The sequence below is a fragment of the Numida meleagris genome, chromosome 3 (genome assembly GCF_002078875.1).
Source record: "Numida meleagris isolate 19003 breed g44 Domestic line chromosome 3, NumMel1.0, whole genome shotgun sequence".
In the NCBI taxonomy this organism is placed as follows: Eukaryota; Metazoa; Chordata; class Aves; order Galliformes; family Numididae; genus Numida; species Numida meleagris.
In genome coordinates, this window is record NC_034411.1 from 9,690,786 (window position 1) to 9,709,067 (window position 18,282).

The following is an 18,282-nucleotide window of genomic DNA, read 5'->3' on the forward strand; positions in this document are numbered from 1 at the left end:
CAGCCCTTCCGTAACAGAAGCCCTTGAGGCTCGTACCAAGGGAGCTTGATTAGGTTAGTAATCACTGCAGCACACAGAAAGCATTTATACCCTGAGAAGCATTGTAAATAAAGAGTTACGCTGGTTCTGCCTTTAAAACCAGGGAGATTTAAGCAATATGGCTTCTTTCCAGTGCTGAGGGAGGAGAAACTGAGGCAGTAAAATCCTGAAAGCCAGCAATTATTCAAGAGGGGATGCTGGAAGCACTTGAGGGCTCAAAGCTTGCGATATTTTACCTACAGTTTGTAGCACGGGGACCAGAGGACAGGATTTTCATTAAACCCGCGAGCTCTTAGGGGCACAAACTGTATTTTTTTTCAGGCGACGCTGACAGACCTGTGGAAGTTCTCCCCAAGAGTTGTTGCCACACAAGAGCTGTGTGTGCTCTTGGTGCCTCACTGCCCGCTGCCTGCTGCTGTGAGGGATCTGCAGGCTTTCTCCTACTTGTAAGTTCTCCTCTGAGGCCTTCTGCATGTTTCTCCCTTTTCAGACAGCTCAGTCTCACACAGCCACAGCACCTAACGTGGCCTCTAGTTCATAATTTATCTAGTTATTTATTTACTGAAACCCAAGGAAATAATTTCTGCCAAATCATTTCTGTTGAAAGAATTCAGGTGAGGGTTACTTTGTGATCCAGGGCTCTCTGCTCACAGGTGTGACTGTAGGAGCCCTAAACCCTTCTGTACTTTACATCTGGCACTACAAGGTATCTGGGAAACAAAACCGGGTAATTCCTTCACCTGTCCCTTCTTTCTCAGAGCAGTCTCTAGTTCTAGTTGCCTCCTCCATTCTTCTGGCAGTGGGACATCACAGGAGTCCCTTCCTCTGCAGTCAGGAAACTGGGAAACACAAATATGACACAATCACCTTAAATTTCCAAAAATATTATTTTTATGGAAGAAGAGTTAAAATTTGACTTATTCCAGATGTGAAGCAGCAAGAGACACATAGGGAGATTATAGGGGAATTGCAATGACCGAGATTCACCCATGGCCGTCAGCAGAAATAATCCTCCTCCCAGCTTCACAATGGTTTGTTTCCTTTCATCCCACACACTGAATCCTCTGTTTGCTTGGACTTTGGAGATTCAGTCACCCCAGTTAGCACAGAGTTAGGACAACTCTGTTACCTACCGGTTTGATCCTGGCCATAACCAGAAGTGACTGTCCTGTCTGTGTCTACACATATCTGTGGATCAGATACAAATATGAATGTGCAACACAGCTCCACCCAGACTGCTATCAGAAGACAAATTAAATCATAGCAATAAAAAGTGCAAGATAACTCAACGTTTCCACTTGTTCCCAGGTGACATAACTTAGCATCCCTTGGCACATCCCTCCTCATGCCCTTGCCCCCCAAAGCTATGAAGATGTTTGTTTTGCTGAGTCCAAGTCTCCTTTGGGTCTCCAAGGCTCTTCGATCTGTTCTTCCGGTGAGATTAATAAATACTATACACACTGAACTTCTGCAGGGCCCATCGCAGGAGCCCCAGTGTCCCTCTAAAATATTTCATTTTGGTTTCTTGCCATCCCTTCTTTTGGAACCCATGACTGCCAACAGACCAATAACACCTACATGCCTTGCAATCAACGTCTGTTCTTCAGCCTGCAGCACCGTGCTTTTATTTGATTGATTCCTCTCCTGTCCCATAATACACAAGGTTCCCCAATGGTTTTGCATTTGAGCTCTATCTGGTGCATCTTGGCTGTGTGTAGCAAGTCTCAGCGCCCAGCCCAGCTGGGTAAGTCCTCAAGCAGGTCAAGACATCACCATGTCCCAGCGCTGACTCATGGCTGTGCTCTCACAAGGGTTGATGACAAGCTCTTTGGTGCTCTCGTTCGTGTCCCCAATCGTCTCAGTGTCCAAACAGAAGCGTGAAGCTACGTGCTCAAGGTGTGACCCAACTTTACCCCATTGCTGCTGAAAGACACACGAGAGGAGAAACAGGGGTGAACAAACTTCCTTCTCCTCAATACACTTTTGCTACGCTGGTTCAGCATCCAGAGACAGTTCTCACTAAGACTTTTTGGCCTGGCACAGAGAAGCACAGGGCTGCCCAGCCTATGCCAAGCAGAGAACATGCTGAGCCCTTCTCCCATCTGAAGCAGTCATTTAAGCTCAGCCTCTGCTTGGCGTTAGAAAGATAATGTATTACTAATGGCTTTGTCTCCAGGTCACTGGTTCAAATGCCAGCTCAGTGATTAACTGCAGAGAAATGTTAGCCTCTGCTGGCTGACTGGCAGCCCATGTGGACTAAATTGCCAGTTTCAGTTTGACTTGTGTGGAAAAGTATCCAGATCACCACCTGCACTAATAGACATGCTTATCAACACACTCATTTAAGAGGCAAAGGGCTGAACAGGCTAAAGTCTGCACTCCCAGACTGACTGTACTTCCCTGAAGTCAGAGCACATCACAGTGATTTGATGTGCAGTGATATTATGCTGCAAGAAAGGGAGCTTCAACGAAAATGGAGGTTCATTGAAAGGGCTCACCTGCTTGTTGTCACTTTCTTTGCAAGGTGACAGGAGCACCGGGGAGCCAGGGAACAGGGTGTACACAGACAAGCACAGCTGCTTCTGGCGGACTTGGTGGTTGTACGTGTATGTCCATTCCTGCAAAGAGGAATAAAAGAAAGGAAGTAGATGAGAAATCAAGGATGATTCTTGGTATTCCTCAACCTGGAAAGCAAACACTATGGCTTAGATCCTGCCCCTTCTGAAACCAATCATAATCTGCAGCTGTCACTGGCAGATTGCTGTACCAAAGCAAATGTCTCAGACAGGTGCTAGAAGAAAACTGTTCACAAGGTAAAGGACTTAGTTGGCAGAACTGGGCTGTGGTTAGGGAGCGTGGCAAAACAGAAAAGGAAAAAGAGAAATAGTACTAACCAAACAAGATGCAATCATTTTTATTCCAGGGAAGGGCAGTAAAAATGCTTTGTAGTTGGCACAAAGAGACAGGAGGTAACATACAGCAAATATCTTCAGATTCTCAGGATTCTGTTCCCAAATGTCACTAATCTTATGGATAAAGTTCCTTTTATATCAAAAGAGTGGGACCTGCAAGAGTCTGCTTCAGGCATTGCTTATAGGCAGGCCTAATTGGACCCCAGTGGGTTACACAGACGTAAACTGTATTGCCAAAGGATGTGAATTCCTAAGCAGAGATGGTGTAGAAGGGACACTACTGATAAGAGACAGAGACAAACAGCACCCTACTGCAGGAAAGAAATTTGACAAGTCAACAACTTCATGCTACAGATGTTTGCAGCTCCCAGAGCCCATTGAGCAGTCCTATATGGCAGTGGGCTGCACAGTGCCCTCCCTGTGAGCAGGGACACCTCTCTAGGTTATTCCTGGGAGCTGAGAGATCCCTTCCCCTGATGTTCACAATAAACTAAGTGACATTCCTATATGCACGTAACATTTTGTACACATCAAGATAGCTCAATTATTAAGCATGTAGTAAGTAGTAGAGGCTTTGACCACTAGGAAACTATAATAGATTGCTTGATCACCAGCTCTAGTTTAATTGTTGATTATGATTAATAAATTCTTTAAGCTCACTTCACAAGATCTTGTTTCTCTCACTCACCTGCAACAAGACTGAACTCCAAATGTTTGCTGCATTGATTTGCTATGACCACTGTTCACCTGCTATGACTATTCCTGTTCACCTGTGCTGCCCTAGAGTTTTTCTCTCACGCTGCTTTTCACATTCACCTGCTCTTTATCAGCTCCTCAGCCCACAAAATCTTTGGGAGAGCAGATGCCTGTTCTATTCAAAGTTTGCCACTCATCGGGGTTTCTCTGGGATTATCCTCTCTTCCACTTACGGGAAAAAAAGAGAAGTGGCTGGTAGTTTGACAAGGATATACAAACGTGGTGGATGAAGCAACACGGATTTACAGATGCACTGCTTAGCCCAGGGATATTTCACAGAAGTTTATTCCAATGTTTATTCCAGTTGAACTTTTTCTAACACTCACGAGTATACGCTTAACCAAACAGCAGCACCAGTGGATCTGATGTTGTCCAGGCAGGGATGTCTCCCTGCTACCTGCGTGTGTACACAACCAGATCAAGTTGCTCTGGCTTACAGGAAACTGTATACTGTGCTGCACGTAACTCTGGGGAGGGACTTTTTGAGCAAGTGTTTTTGCTTATAACTTGGTGCAGGGATTAACTTTAAATTAGAAAGAGTAGAGCTGGAAAGGGGCTTCTGAGGGCCACCAACCAGGGTGCAAAACAGAGTGGTTTATACAGCAGGATCTGATTCTAACGTAGAAATATTTGTCACCATCAGCAGCTCTGAACTTCACTCCCTGACTTCAAAGCAGACCATACAGGCATTTAATTCCTAGCAATATAAATTGCACTTCATTCAGGTTTTTAGCCACCTAGAAGGGAAAACGTATTTTTGCACAGCAGACTCAGATCTACAAGGACTTCACACTGTGCTCCTCACATCCCATGCTTCTTAGCCTACTTCTCCCCGCCAGCTAATAGAAATTGAACCTGTCTTTCTGAACAGCCTGCCCACAGGCTTCTCAGCAAAAGCTGCCCAAGATTTCTGCACAGAACAAACATTCATTTTCAGAGCCACATTCTGCAACTGAAGGGCCTTCTGGCAACTACTTCTTCTTTGTCAAATGGAACAGAATTCACCTGATCCTACGGAGAAGGCATTCCAGACATCCCAACTGTGCACGCTGTCAGCTGCTCTGTAAACAGCCAGTCTGGGAAATGGGGCCAAATTTGTCCTGCATCTGTGAAAAACCAAGCCTGAAGGGGCGAGTTCCAACACCTGCTCTTGGCACCCACGTTTATACAACCTGCTTTGAAAACCTATTTTACATTTTTAAGCAATTGCTCATCATTTAGTTCAGAACAGGGCTTGATAGCACACCTGTGGCTGTGAGGCTCTTCAGCACCAGCAAGCAACTTGTGTCTGTGTTGGATCCTCCAAATAATTCAAGGATTGGATTCCCTGGCCTCTATAACCTTGCTTCACTGAGGCACCTCACAGAGAACTGCTTCTCCCAGAGGTCCTCCAGGCTTAATTCCAGGCCAGGCTCAGCTCATGCCATCCCATTAGTCATCTTGTCTCAAGGAAGAACCATCCTCTCATTCAACAAGGGTCTACGGGATAGACGGGAAGGTTTAACCACTCCTCCTAAGCTCCTCATCCTAAGAAGCCAGGCCTACAAAGCTAGATATGTGCATCAGCTCAACAGCTGACATTGGATCCTCCACCCTTGCCCCCAGGCTGTCCTGCTGTTCTTTTATCTAAACTGACAGATTTTCAGAAAACTCTTCTATTTTGACAGAATGGCTTTTTATGGAAGCCAGTCCTGTTGAAAGTGTTCTATCCAATTCTAATCATGTCTTGTCACTTTTCAGCCCGAAATGAAAGCCAGAGAAAATAATGCTTAAAATTAAGAACGTCTGGGGAAAAAAAAAAAAAAAAAGATACTCAAATGGAGCAGAATGCATAAAAAACTTTGAGTTAAAATACCGGCAAATGGCCGTGCACATTTTTATCTCTTCCCATCTCTTCCCTTACTTCTGCCAATCAGGATGAAAAATACTGTTTTTTTCCCCATGAGAAACTATGGTATCTTCTAAACTCTGGCCCACCGAGTGTTCCCATGGCCAGCACAGCAGTAAGAGCGGCAGAGCCCCTCTGTTGTGGTCAAGAGGGCAGCCCCAGGGTCCTCCTAAGAACAGAGTTGTTTAATGAGCTAACGTGGCCCCAGCAGCACAGGCTGGCCTGTAGAAATGCCAGCATGGTTGTGAGGTGACCACTGACACAGGGAAACAGACACGAGGGGTGAAACTGAGACCAATGTTTTCTGCCCTTTCGAAGACAAAGCAGCTTTTGCTGAAGATGTGGCAGAGCAAGGAGTAAGAGGGTACGCTGGGAAAGCTGAGCTACCAGCTGCACACCACAGCCAGCAATTCTCTGAAGCCTCAGCTAACACGAACCCACATCTGAGGCATGCAGCTTTTTCAAGGCTTTAGCATCATTTGAGCAGGCACCTGTCATTGCTATTCTGCATCATTCAGAAACAAGGAAATTATTTTAAAATGTGACCTTTGGCTTGGCATAGCAGCCCCTAGGCCTAGCAGGAAGCAGCTCGATGCAAGCCCTAAGAAAACACCTTTTTTCTTTTTTTTTCCTTCAGCAAAGTTACCCCGCAAAACATGATGACCTGCTCTCATCAGCTCGCTTCTCTTGCTGTTGGTATTAGGGATGTACAGTCAAGTGGAAGCAAGCACACCGCTGCCTACTTAACTATTTCATGGTACCCCCAAAGAAGCAAATGCTTGTTATCCTCCCTGCTTTATAAATGGGAACAGTGAGAGAATGCACTGACATGCCCCAAATCACAACAGGAGCCTGAATCAAAGGCAGATTTTGAAGCCACATCCTCAGGGTCCCACTCCAGTGACTCCACTGCGAGGCACACGTGCCCAATCTCAGCTCTAACATTTCCTAGAATATGGTTTGGAGAGCACATGCTGATTCACACAGCTTTTTCTTGTCTCAGTGAGATTGAAAAAAACCAAGATCATCCTCATTAAATTCTCAATAGTTTAATGGGCAATCTAACATTGAGAGAACACAGACTATGAAGTTATAAATACCATTGCAATTCAGTGCATTTTGAAAGAAATTAGGCTGAAAGATGAGAGGAAATTACAGTTCTCTTTGTCTTCCCCTGATCTCTGCAGATGGGCAGCAGCAGGATTTCAGTTCAGGCTAGCACAGAAATAGGAGGTCCACCCTGTACTGGGGCTTCTGCCACCCATCCCTGCTGCTGCCCAGGGCTTCCAACAAAGTGAGGTGGACCAAGGGTGAATGGCACACTCTCTCAGGAAAGAGGCTGACAGCAGGGTGATCCTCCAACAGAGATTCAGCAAACTGAGGGAATCACCTTGGATCTGCCACAGAATCACAGAATGTAGGGGTTGGAAGAGATCTCTAGAGATCAAGTTCAACCCCCTTGCGAAAGCAGGTTCCCTACAGCAGGTAGGGACTGTCTCAAGGGACAGTGACAAGGAAGTCCCAGCTCTGATCAACCCTCGCATGCTTTACCTCAAGACTGACTATCCAAATGGCCAACCAAAAACGTAGGAGGAAAGTATTTTCCTCTTCTTGTACATAGACAATTGAGATACAAAGAGATTAAATGACTGCCCCACCACCTACAGGAAGCCTAAAGCTCTACAGAGCCTGACTCTCCAGCCTTCTCACCTGTGCTGTTGCTGACGTGCCTTTTCTGGTGATGCAAGGATTTAAGCTCAAGACAGGCAGCTCTTGGTCTTCAGACTTGTGCGACTCCAGGCAGCTCTGCCTTTGCCTGATCATTCCGGTTTGATATAGCAGTTCCTCAGGAATCCTGTGGGAACAGTGTGAAAACAACAGCCCTGCTTCCCCTAGCAGTGTGCTCCAAGGGAGTGGGATGAGGAGGGTGTTGCCATGCCATTCACCTTCAGAAAAGGACTGGCGAGATCTATTTCAGGAACAAACCACTACAAGCAGTGCGTGGCCGGGGACACTGCAGGAGCAGCATTCAGAGATGGATGATCAGCCTTTGATAGGGGAATAATAAATAACTGTGCAAGGCAAACAGAGGAGCAAGGAATGGACTGTGAGCAGGCTGATGGTCAGCCTTCAGCTTACAGGAGTGGGAAACTGTATAACAAATGGCTGCACAGTGCTGGCATTCCTTTTCAGTGCTGTTACACAATGCCACACGTGGCAAAAAAAAGCCAGAAAACAGCAGTAAATCATTCTCACACTGTGAGTACACACTCAGCCATTGCACCAGCAGGTCCCTGCAGGTAGCTCCAAAAATTGTGCACCCTTTCTACATCTCCTTGCAGTGACTGCGAGAATGGATGCAATGGTTTCTGGAGTATTTTGGGGACTAAAATGAATCTGCACAAAAGCAGCTGTGGAAGTGTGTATTAAGGATCGCATCAGGCTAAGGGTAAGCCAGTCACCTGAATACATGCTATCAACTCCTAGCATGGAGAGTCTGATAACAGTGAGTTTCCATGGTGCAGGACTTCATAGTTAAGACTGCTTATGGAAAGCAGGATCACAAACAAACTACATTACATCATGAACAGGCAGTGTTGAAAACTGACACAAAATTCACCATGCCCTGCTGTGAAGCCCAAGGGAGGAGGTGGGGTGCCTGTGTCTCTAGGCAGGAGAGAGGTGTGGGGCTGGAGGGAAGGAGAGCTCTCTGGGGCAGCGGGAGTGGGGCTTCCTGCTGGAGATCAGACATTCATACCGAAGTTCAGGGTAAACATTCTCCAGGTACCACTTGAAGCTGTGGCATTTCAGCCTCTTCCGCAGCTCCACTCTGCTCTGAATGCTGTGGGGAGAAAATATCGTGGAGGTACAATGAACATCATGAGGGTGAAACCCAAGGCCCCAAAAATCCAACAGACATGCACCAGCAGCACTATTTCCTGCTGTCCTCTGCATGAGCTTGGTTGGTCATTTCGATCTCTGTCTCTTTGGAGGTCTCACTTGGTAAAATGCCATGATGACACACTGCCATTTTAACAAGGAGCCTGGAGTTTAGGCAATGAAAAAGTCTGTGGAAAAGCACAGCTATTTAAAAAATGATTAGTAACCAATGTATGTTATCTATTATATGCAATAAAAGCATTAATTTAATATAGTAATGTGCTAGGAAGTTAATATATGCTATTATAAATTACTCTTAGTTTATAGAACTACAGAAGGCCTTGATTCACAGGAGCACTTAAATACACCTTTCAGTCACTAGAAGTTAATCACATTACGATATAATTCTTTCTTATGTTAATCAGGGCTAAAATTCTGCTGCTGAGGTATCATAATGTAGAGAGTGATGTTTCCCAAACTTCAGCTCCTCTTTGGGCCAGCTTAAGCTGGTATGGAGCTGGTATGACCTCCAGTACCTTCCTTTTGCATAGTTTATCTTCCCTATGCCCTTATTCATACAATCAGTGGGACAGAGCTGTTACTTTATCCCATGCTGAAGGATGGGAAAAGGATATCAATTCAGAGGAAACAGGTTATTCTCTAGGACAGCAATTTATTTAGTCTGGAAATGGAGGAGTAGCCAATTTTGGCTTGGGTTTGGACTCTGCTGTGATCCAAAGGAAATTTTCTAGAGAAAGAAAGAACATATGAAAATGACAAATGAACACAAATACATACCTGTTTCCTAACATGGAGACATTTCTGACTGCTCAAAGGATGGATGGCAAACTGCCTGAATATAAAACCCTTACTCCTTTCCAATACAGCCTTGCCAACTCCAAAATCTGATTATTTTCTTGCCTCTCAGCTGCTAGCAAGACCTCTGGACTTTCCCCCAAACTCTGCTCTGGGACCTGAAGTACTTGTACCTAACACCAAGGGCAGGACATGGGCAGAAGAGGTTTCCCTTATCATGACTTGGTTCATGACTAGTACCACACATGAACCACCTGTTTACAAATTTCACCACTCTGTCCATTAGCTTCTGCCATTAGTATTTAATTGAGCATTACTGCAGAAACAACGCGGGCAGGTTTCCTAAAGCAGGGTGATGTCCCCATGAGCCCCAGCTGCAGCAGGCAGGGGCAAGGACACTTACTTTCCAAAGGGCCTCCCCTGGGCCGCAGGCCGGGCAGCGTAGTAATACTGTTTGAATTCATCCATCCACACCTCTGCAGTGCGCTTGGTGTTTCTGAAGGAGGCAATGAAAGACAGGTGAAGCCATGGAAGCCTGAGGTGACAAACACTTTCTACAAGGCTTAACTCTTCTAAGGCTGTGTGGAAAAAAAAAATCAGCATCTGGCATAAAGGTGGGGATATTTTTTGTTAACATCTCTGTTTAAACAAAAATACCACGGAGCATCAGGTTGCCAGAAGCTGCTTCTCCACTCAGTCTATATATTACTGCATTAAGTTTAAGACTGAGAGATATCCTAAGGTTAACCACAACTCAGCACTTAAAACCTACAGATATGTTTCTCCAGACTGCTTTTCAATCCCTTGCTGATCCACGGTGCTTCCCGTTCTCCTGCAATAGTTTAAGTACTCTTGTTCAAGAGATGGCTAAGTCACAGTGCCTACATCTGGATCTAGCCTCCCCCATAGCTCAGGATACTTCTATCTGCCTTCCTCATTTCACAAGGGTTTATAGGAAACATAGAAATAAACACCAAGACTTGCACCTTGGTGTTGATTCAAGCCTACCCAAAGCCCACATCCAGCCTTTTCTGTGGGAGTCTTCTTTCACAACTAAAACCAAGAGTATCCCTCGGTGACCCAGATTTGTGCCCTTCTCCTTCTCGTAGAATCATAGAATGGCCTGGGTTGAAAAGGACCTCAAAGATCATCTAGTCTCAACCCCCCTACTGAGTTCAGGGTCGCCAACCACTAAACCAGGCTGCCCAGAGCCATGTCCAGCCTGGCCTTGAATGCCTCCAGGGATGGGGCATCCACAACCTCCTTGGGCAACCTGTTCCAGCACGTCACCACCCTCTGAGTGAAAAGCTTCCTCCTAATATCTAACCTAAACCTCTCCTGTCTCAGTTTAAAGCCATTCCCCCTTGTCCTATCGCTACCCACCCTTGCGAACAATCATTCCCCCTCCTGTTTATACGCTCCCTTCAAGTATTGGAAGGCCACAATGAGGTCTCCCTGGAGCCTTCTCTTCTCCAAACTAAACAAGCCCAGTTCCCTCAACCTTTCTTCATAGGAGAGGTGCTCCAGCCCTCTGATCATCTTAGTGGCCCTCCTCTGAACTCGTTCCAAGAGAACCACATCTTTCTTGTGCTGGAGCCTCCAGGCCTGGATGCAGTACTCCAGATGGGGCCTCACAAGAGCCGAGTAGAGGGGGACCACCACCTCCCTCTCCCTGCTGGCCACTCCTCTTTTAATGCAGCCCAGGACATAGTCGGCCTTCCAGGCTGCCAGCGCACACTGCTGGCTCATGCCCAGCTTCTCGTCCACCAGGACTGCCAAGTCCCTCTCCGCAGGGCTGCTCTCGAGGAGTTCTTCCCCCAGTTTGTAAAAATACCAGCCCAAGTGCAGCACCCTGCATTTGGATTCTCCTATCCTATGCCCCTCACTCCGTCTTTCTGAAGTGAGGTGACAGCTCGCCCAACTGAAGAGTCCCCATCCTGCCCTGAACACAGATGGAAATATATTAGGTATAACTGGGAGGTATTCTTTGCACTCCTCCCACGTTACTGTCATAAGCAAAGCATGGGTAAGCTGCAGAGGGACCAGGTCAGTGGCAACCCTGCTGCAACACCGTAGGTCCTCATAAATCCTGTTGGCTCAGTGAAACACCAGGAAACTGACTCTAAAAGGAACACCTGCTGTGTAAGTACATACAAATGCAGTTTATCTGGGAAACAATTCTGCATTATGTCTGAGTGCCTCCAGTGTTTTTCTCTGTCCCTTACTTAAGCAACAACCTGCATCCTCGAGCTCCAAAAGAGAAGGAAATCCTTCCTGTCTTAAGCAACTGCTCACCTTGCCTGCTCCTTTCAGGATTTTGGTCCACTTCAGCCACTCATTTCAGCCCCTGATTCAGTCCTTGTTCCTGGGTGTGAGGCCAGGTTCCTGTCAGCTGGGAAGTGCAGCCCATCACACTCCTTCTCAATTTGTCTGCTCCTTGCCAAGAGGCACCGGAGCCGTATTTTCTGGTTCAGCTAAGTCACGCTCAGCCCCAGGCTAAGGTCACTGGGTACTGACAGACATGGTCGGCAGCCTGATTTCAGGGCATTATAAATGTTTTCTTATGACCTTAGCGTCTAAAACATTTGCTGCTGTGGTAGCTAGGGCTCAGAGAGCTGCAGAGCCTGTCCCTTCATTTCCGTGGTGATGAAAGGAACCACGTAAGTGTCCTACTTCTGTCATATTCTCAACACTGTAGAAATCCTAAGGGAGACAGCTTTACCAGCTCACTGTGGCTCATGAGATTCCTGCCCATGGGTATTTCACATTTTTTTTCAATCAAACATTCCTCCCCACCTCCCTGCAAGGCAGCAGCTTATTATTCCTCACAAAACTGAAGCAAGCCCCAGACACCCACTTGATGTACGTATTGGCATTCCCCTCTGGAAAGACGTATGGATGTTTCTTCCGGAAGACGTGTCCAACACGGCTGCAGGGGATGATTTCCAGGCTACCCCCACACATCCAGACACGGAAGGAGATTTCTACAAGAGAGGCAGCTTCAGCGTTTTGTGTTTCTGTCATAGAATCATTAAGGTTGGAAAACACCACTACAATCACCACGTCCATCTGTTGACCCATCACCACCATGCCCACTAACCATGGCCTGCAGTGTCACAGCTCCACAGTTCTTGAACACCTCCAAGGACAGTGATTCTACCACCTCCCTGCGCAGCCTGTGCGAGAGCATTACCACTCTTTTTGAGAAGAAATTTTTCCAACATCCATCCTGAACCTCCCCTCGTGCAACTTGAGGCCATACCCTCTTGTCCTACAAGAGTTTGGATCCCGGTGTTATCTCTCATTTCATCCTCTGCCATATTAAACTGGGTAAATCAATTACCAGAGGGGCTTTCCTAGGCTCAATTCTTGTAAAAGTGTATTTAAAAGCTTCTTGCAATCTGTTTGAAGTTCACACACTCAAAATCTGCCTGTAGCACAGCAGGTGCTATCACAGCAAGGAGTCCCTTTACATACAGCCCCATTCACATTGGAGAACCATCCTGCAGTTTTGCACTCCCATAATCACTTCTGCACTGCCCACATTAGTGCAGCTTCCCTTCATGGGGCTGCCAATATCACCTGGAGAGGCCATGAATTCTGCGCATTAATGATGACAGCGGTGGGTCATTATCTTTACGACTCTAAGGCTGGTTGTACAAAGTGAACAGCACTGAGCATTCATCACCTGGCCCCAAAAGAGCAGGAGCTTACCCTGCCCAGCACATATGCTAATGTTGCAGATCAACAAGATGCACACATTCGCAGGAGCTGAGGTCAGTGACAAGAAGGATTATTCCAAAAAACTGGACAAATTGTCAGGATGGGTAACATCTCCTGGTGCCCCCAAGCTGCTCCCTGGCTGTTCAGTGGGGCCCTGCTGGAGGACACCTTGCCTGTGGCATGATCCATGATCAACAGCAAAAGCTACAGGGCTCCTGGCAGGGAGCTGGATTAGATCCCAGCTGCGAGGTGGCACAGGCAGCAGAACGGCTGCTCTACAGGATCCGTCTGGTACCAGCAGCTGGGGAGCCATGAATCTGCAGCTATATCATCAGACAGTCATACTTAGAACCAGCATAGAGAAGAAATGAAATAAAAAGGTTTCCACAGCACTGTATATCCTGCTTTGTGATCTGTTGGCAGTGTAGAGCTATATGTAGAAAATGCCTGCTCCAAAACCATAAATTACTTTTCGACACATGATGCCACATAGGATGAGTGATAACCATGCATAAGGAGCATTGGACACACTGCTGGGACTGAGATTCCTGGAGAGAACTGCTGATGTCCCAGGGAGCTGGCTGCTGTTGGAGACAAGCAACAAGCAGAGATGGGTAGGGGGGTCAGAGGCAGCGCATCTATATGCTACAGTTCCCTTCTTGGATGCTGTTTTTGGGCCATTGACCCAGCGGGGAGGCAGGAGGGCTGCAGTCAGTCCCTGCTTGGTTTCCTCAGAGGAGCAGATGCTTTGGGTCAGACCAGTGGCAATACACCCACTCACAGAGGGAAAGGATGGGGAAAAGCGAGCTGACTGAGCAATGAGATATAAATAAATAAAATATGCTGGAGGAAAAAGGTGTGTGAAGCAAACAACAGTGCCAGGCAGCGGGTGGGATACTGCAAAGCAACAGCATCTGTTCCTTTGGATGGCTGACAGCGCTGCTATATGTGTTAAGAAAGAAGATTTTGCTTTCCTTGCTAGCTGTACTCCCCAGAGGTGTGAGCTATTAAAGCCAGATTTGGATCTGCCTCTCTGACACCAAGTGTCTCCTCCTCCTTTCAGAGGCAGTCTATTGCTCTGATCTGCAGCATTGCATTTGCTGCGGCTGCAAAGTGAGAACAGTCTGGCCTCATCCAGCTTTTAGCAATCCAGGATAAGGAACCATGATGCCCTGACACTAAACTGCATTGTGCCCTTAGAGTTACTGATGCAGGAACTCTGCAAATTCAGGGAGGCACTGATGCCTCAATTCGTGGCTTTGAAGTGCTATCTATCATCAGACATCGAAATAAGACACATATTAGCCTTATTCTTGAGAAAATAAGATCAGGAAGGAACAGGGGAGTACGTGTGGTGTGCTCTCATCTGCTGGTAACACTAAAGCTGAGAACTCTGTGGTTCAGAGTATTTCCGTATAGAAAATCCAAGGAGCGTGGAAGGCACAGAATCCTAAGCACCAAGCAACTTCTCACTTCCCATCATTCGTGGTTGTAGATCTCTTACCCATCTGAGACTGTAAGCTATGGAAGTAAGTGAGGGAAACCACTCAGAGCACTCAAAGCAAAGTCCCAACTGACGTCATGTCCACCTGGCATGACTGTGGAAGTAGAACCACCCCTGCAAGGGTGGGAGGAAGAAGGGTGACTCACCAAAGTTCTCCCCGCCCCAGATGTCCATGGCGTTGTCGTACTTCCCCAGGTGGTTGAACCAGGCTTTATCAATCACAAACAGCCCCCCTGCAATGATGGGAGTCCTGCAGGGTTGGGAGAAGCAAGAAGAATGTCTGGATGTGCAGAAGAAGCTCTTCCTTTTGCCTCTTCTTCCAGCATCAGGACATTAACTGTGTATTTCCTTCTTACCAAATGAGAACAATAAACCTCACAAAGCATCAGAGCCTTTCTCTCAGCTGCCTCGGTGTTTTGCTGTCAATCATAAATTGCCTGGCATTTAATGACTGGCTAATGCAGCCATCAGCACAACTCCTACAAGCCCGAAGTTCACAGCCCTGATTGCAGGCTTCAGCATCAGAAATGCACTTAATGCTTGGGGGGTTATTCACATGATGGTACTCTCACAGGCTTTTTTTTTTTTTTTTTGCCTGCAGCCAGCCCATTAAGAGCACAATTCCAGAGGGGAGGGAAGGACAGAGCCAGCTTAGAAGGGCTTTTTAAAAGCCACTGCTAGCTGTTTGGTCTGTATTTCAAAACAGGGCTATTTTTCACTCTTTGGATTAGCTAAGAAAAGCTGTGCTGAGATGGCACAGGGGAGGAGGGGAGGGCAGACCTAGAAGAGACTTGCCCTTTGCTTGGGCAAGCCCCATCCCCACGTGCCCATCTCATGGGCCACAGGCACCCTGGATGCCTTAGTGCAGGCTGCTGCACCCAGGAAGTCTCTGTAGTACCCTGCATGGGCAAAGCAAGCACGGCTTTGCTCTCCTGGGAGCTTCCTGGAGCCCTGAGCACCCCAACTCCAGATCTCCCCTCTGCCATATACCACAGCACTTCACAGCTGGGGATACAGGCACTAGGGCTCTGCTTGGGATGAGATGCCTGTCCTGACCCACATTCCTCCTTTTCCCTTCTTGACTTACTTAATGGGTTTGGTAGGATCAAGTCGTTTGGCTTTCTGCTCTGGGGAAAGCTGCTCCCATTTGAAATGCAGGCTCCAGTCAAAACCTAAAACCAATGCAGAAAAATACTTTAGGGAAATTAGAAATGGGCATGGACTAGGAAGCAATTCAATCCCTTAGGCTACAGAATCCATGTTGGGTGAAATATTTTCTCTACTTTTGAATGTCTCAAGCCAATGGAGATGGAGCTCTTGGGAGAAGAGTCCAATGACTAATGTATTTTATACCGGATATGAAAGAGAAACAACACTTCGCATTACAATTGCAAAGTCAAGCACACCAAAAGCAGGAAAAGTCAGAATTAAATCTGCTGATGAAACCTTGCTCTTATAAGGCTTCCTTGTCCCCCCATGCACACAGATGCACGCCGTCATGGATATTGCATGTTACAAATAGTACAAGCATACTAATAAGTGCTACAGTCGCATCCTCTGTTTGTTGCCTAGAAATCCCCCATTTCCTCAGCATCTGGGCTTTCAGTGCTGCAAAGGCTGATTTTGACATGACCCTTTATCCTGCTTGATTGCTTTTTCCACCGCAGCAAACAACAATCCTCACACCATCTCTAAGCCAGCCTGAGAATGGCACAGGGAGCACTGAAGTGCGCTGGTACACCTTGAGCAGGATAGCTGGAACCCGCAGCAGAGCTCAGAGCCACGCTCACACTACGGGACATGGCCTGTGGTGCCCACTCACCGCCTCTGAGATCTGAGGAAGCTGCCACATAGGCAAAAGTGTCCAAGTTGATGATGTCAATAACAGGGCTGACTACTCGTGTGGGGTCCTGGAAAGCAGAAACAAAAGGACCTGTGACTTCAGATCACACCATTCAGCAGCTGACCAGTGGATGGCCCAGTCTCTTGGGTACATCAAGCAGCTGGGAATATTGGTGGTGTATACTCTTGTTATGGACATGTGCCCATCACTGCCTCCTCCACTGTCACACCAAGTTCAAGGCAGGAATGAATGGTAGCAGAGGAGCTTCGGGGCATGCCAACAAGAGGGGGTGGGCAGGTGGGTACCTAGGAGGAGACATGGCCAGCAAAGCATTGGCAGGATGCAAACCTCTGCCTGCCTTTTGCACATTCATTGGTGCATCCCCCTCTCACCTCCCTTAAGTACACTTTACTGAATTTCAGAAGTCAGGTAACAAACAGGCATTTGAAATGACAGAGAAAAGAACTCAGCTGGCCAGGCAGCGTAATCACAGTGTGCGTAATTATAAGAAATTTTTAAATGTACTAATTAAGGGGATGCAGTTGTAGTTTTGCCAGAGGTGTGAAAGGGTTAAAAAAAACAACAAAAAAAACCTGCAAGTTATTTTAAATAGTTGGTGGTGATTTAATTAACATCTTGTTATGGGCAAAGAAATTATACAAACAGTTATGAACAAAAACAGCTACAGGAGGAAGACTGACAGCTTTGGCTGTTCTCTTATCTCCCTTTTCCTTTTCAAAAATCCCAAACTCCAATTATACCTCAAAACTTCAAGCTCTCACCCTCACCAGATCAAAACGTTTTTCACAGGCATGCAAAGGAAAGCATCTGAGCACACATAGCCTTGCTCTCACTCTCCGAAAAGGCTTTGTTTTAGAAATTGCTCCTAACAAAAAGCATTCGAGTGCAGCTAGAGGAAGAAGCAACCAAACGCCACGAGCTGTGCTGGAGACTCAGAATCACAGAATCATGAATCACAGGATGGCCTCAGTTGGCAGAGACATTAAAGCCCACCCAGCCCCAACCCCTGCTGTGGGCAGGGCTGCCCCCCACCAGCTCAGGCTGCCCAGGGCCCATCCAGCCTGGCCTCAGTATGACTCTGTGCAAGGCAAACAACCCACCAAAGCAGCAAGCTTTGCTTTGCCCACACGTTGTGTGAAGGAGCTCCAGCCCACAGAGAAGCCACACAGCACCCAGGAGCAATGAAACCGTCAGAGCATTTTGAGGCGCCTTTGTCCATCCATGTGCCAACACAGACCATGATACAGCAGAGCAAGGAGTGGTCCCCACTCCCAGCAAGGACACTCTGCCCACCTTGCTGGTTCCTGACCAGCACATGTCTCAGCCAAAACCCCATTGTAGCAGCTGTACTGTGACACTGCTCAGCATACCTTTCATGTTGGTTGAGGGCAGGGCAAGGCTTTAAACAAAGATATGGAAGGAGAATAGCAATTACTGTGTGCATAGCACTGAGAATGGATTGTATCTGGTCATTTAAAAATTGCACGTCAAGCAACTTACTGGTGAGCAGTTCTAATGAGCCCATGCTCACCCCCAGTTTCAATTCCACTCCTACTCGTTACATGGCACAACCTCTTACAGGAAAATCCCCTTTACCTTCTGACTGCCTAAAATACTGCAAAGCTTTGACTTTCAGCCCTCTCCATGATTCACTTTTCCTGCCATATAACGAGGACATTGATATTTACTCTCATTCCATGAAGGTGTCTCTGATCCTCAAACAAAAAGCACTGTGTGCTCAGGAGCACAGTGCTGCTGCTGTTATTTATTTGGGGCTGAGCACCAGATCTTAATATAGGTAGCTCCAACCTTCTGGTTTTCATTTGCTCTACAGTTTAGGATACGCTGCCAATGCAGGATATGCTAGTATCTACAACATCCAAATCTTCAATCCTCTTTC

General features: G+C 46.9%; 1 protein-coding gene across 2 annotated transcripts in view; it reads right to left on the reverse strand.

Annotated features, from left to right (window-relative positions):
• The window catches only part of GALNT14 (polypeptide N-acetylgalactosaminyltransferase 14), a 69,834-nt gene continuing 52,464 nt past the window's right edge, over positions 913-18,282 (reverse strand). Inside the window, exons 7-15 of one of the 2 annotated variants that reach the window (XM_021390797.1) lie at positions 16,341-16,428; positions 15,606-15,690; positions 14,665-14,768; positions 12,149-12,275; positions 9,695-9,787; positions 8,354-8,437; positions 7,306-7,450; positions 2,538-2,657; positions 913-1,962 (exon numbers count right to left, since the gene is read on the reverse strand). In XM_021390797.1, the coding sequence (XP_021246472.1) occupies positions 1,801-1,962; positions 2,538-2,657; positions 7,306-7,450; positions 8,354-8,437; positions 9,695-9,787; positions 12,149-12,275; positions 14,665-14,768; positions 15,606-15,690; positions 16,341-16,428 (1,008 nt within the window). In that variant the 3' untranslated portion in view covers positions 913-1,800. The remainder of the gene's footprint in view (positions 1,963-2,537; positions 2,658-7,305; positions 7,451-8,353; positions 8,438-9,694; positions 9,788-12,148; positions 12,276-14,664; positions 14,769-15,605; positions 15,691-16,340; positions 16,429-18,282) is intronic. The other variant, XM_021390798.1, reaches the window with a different exon arrangement.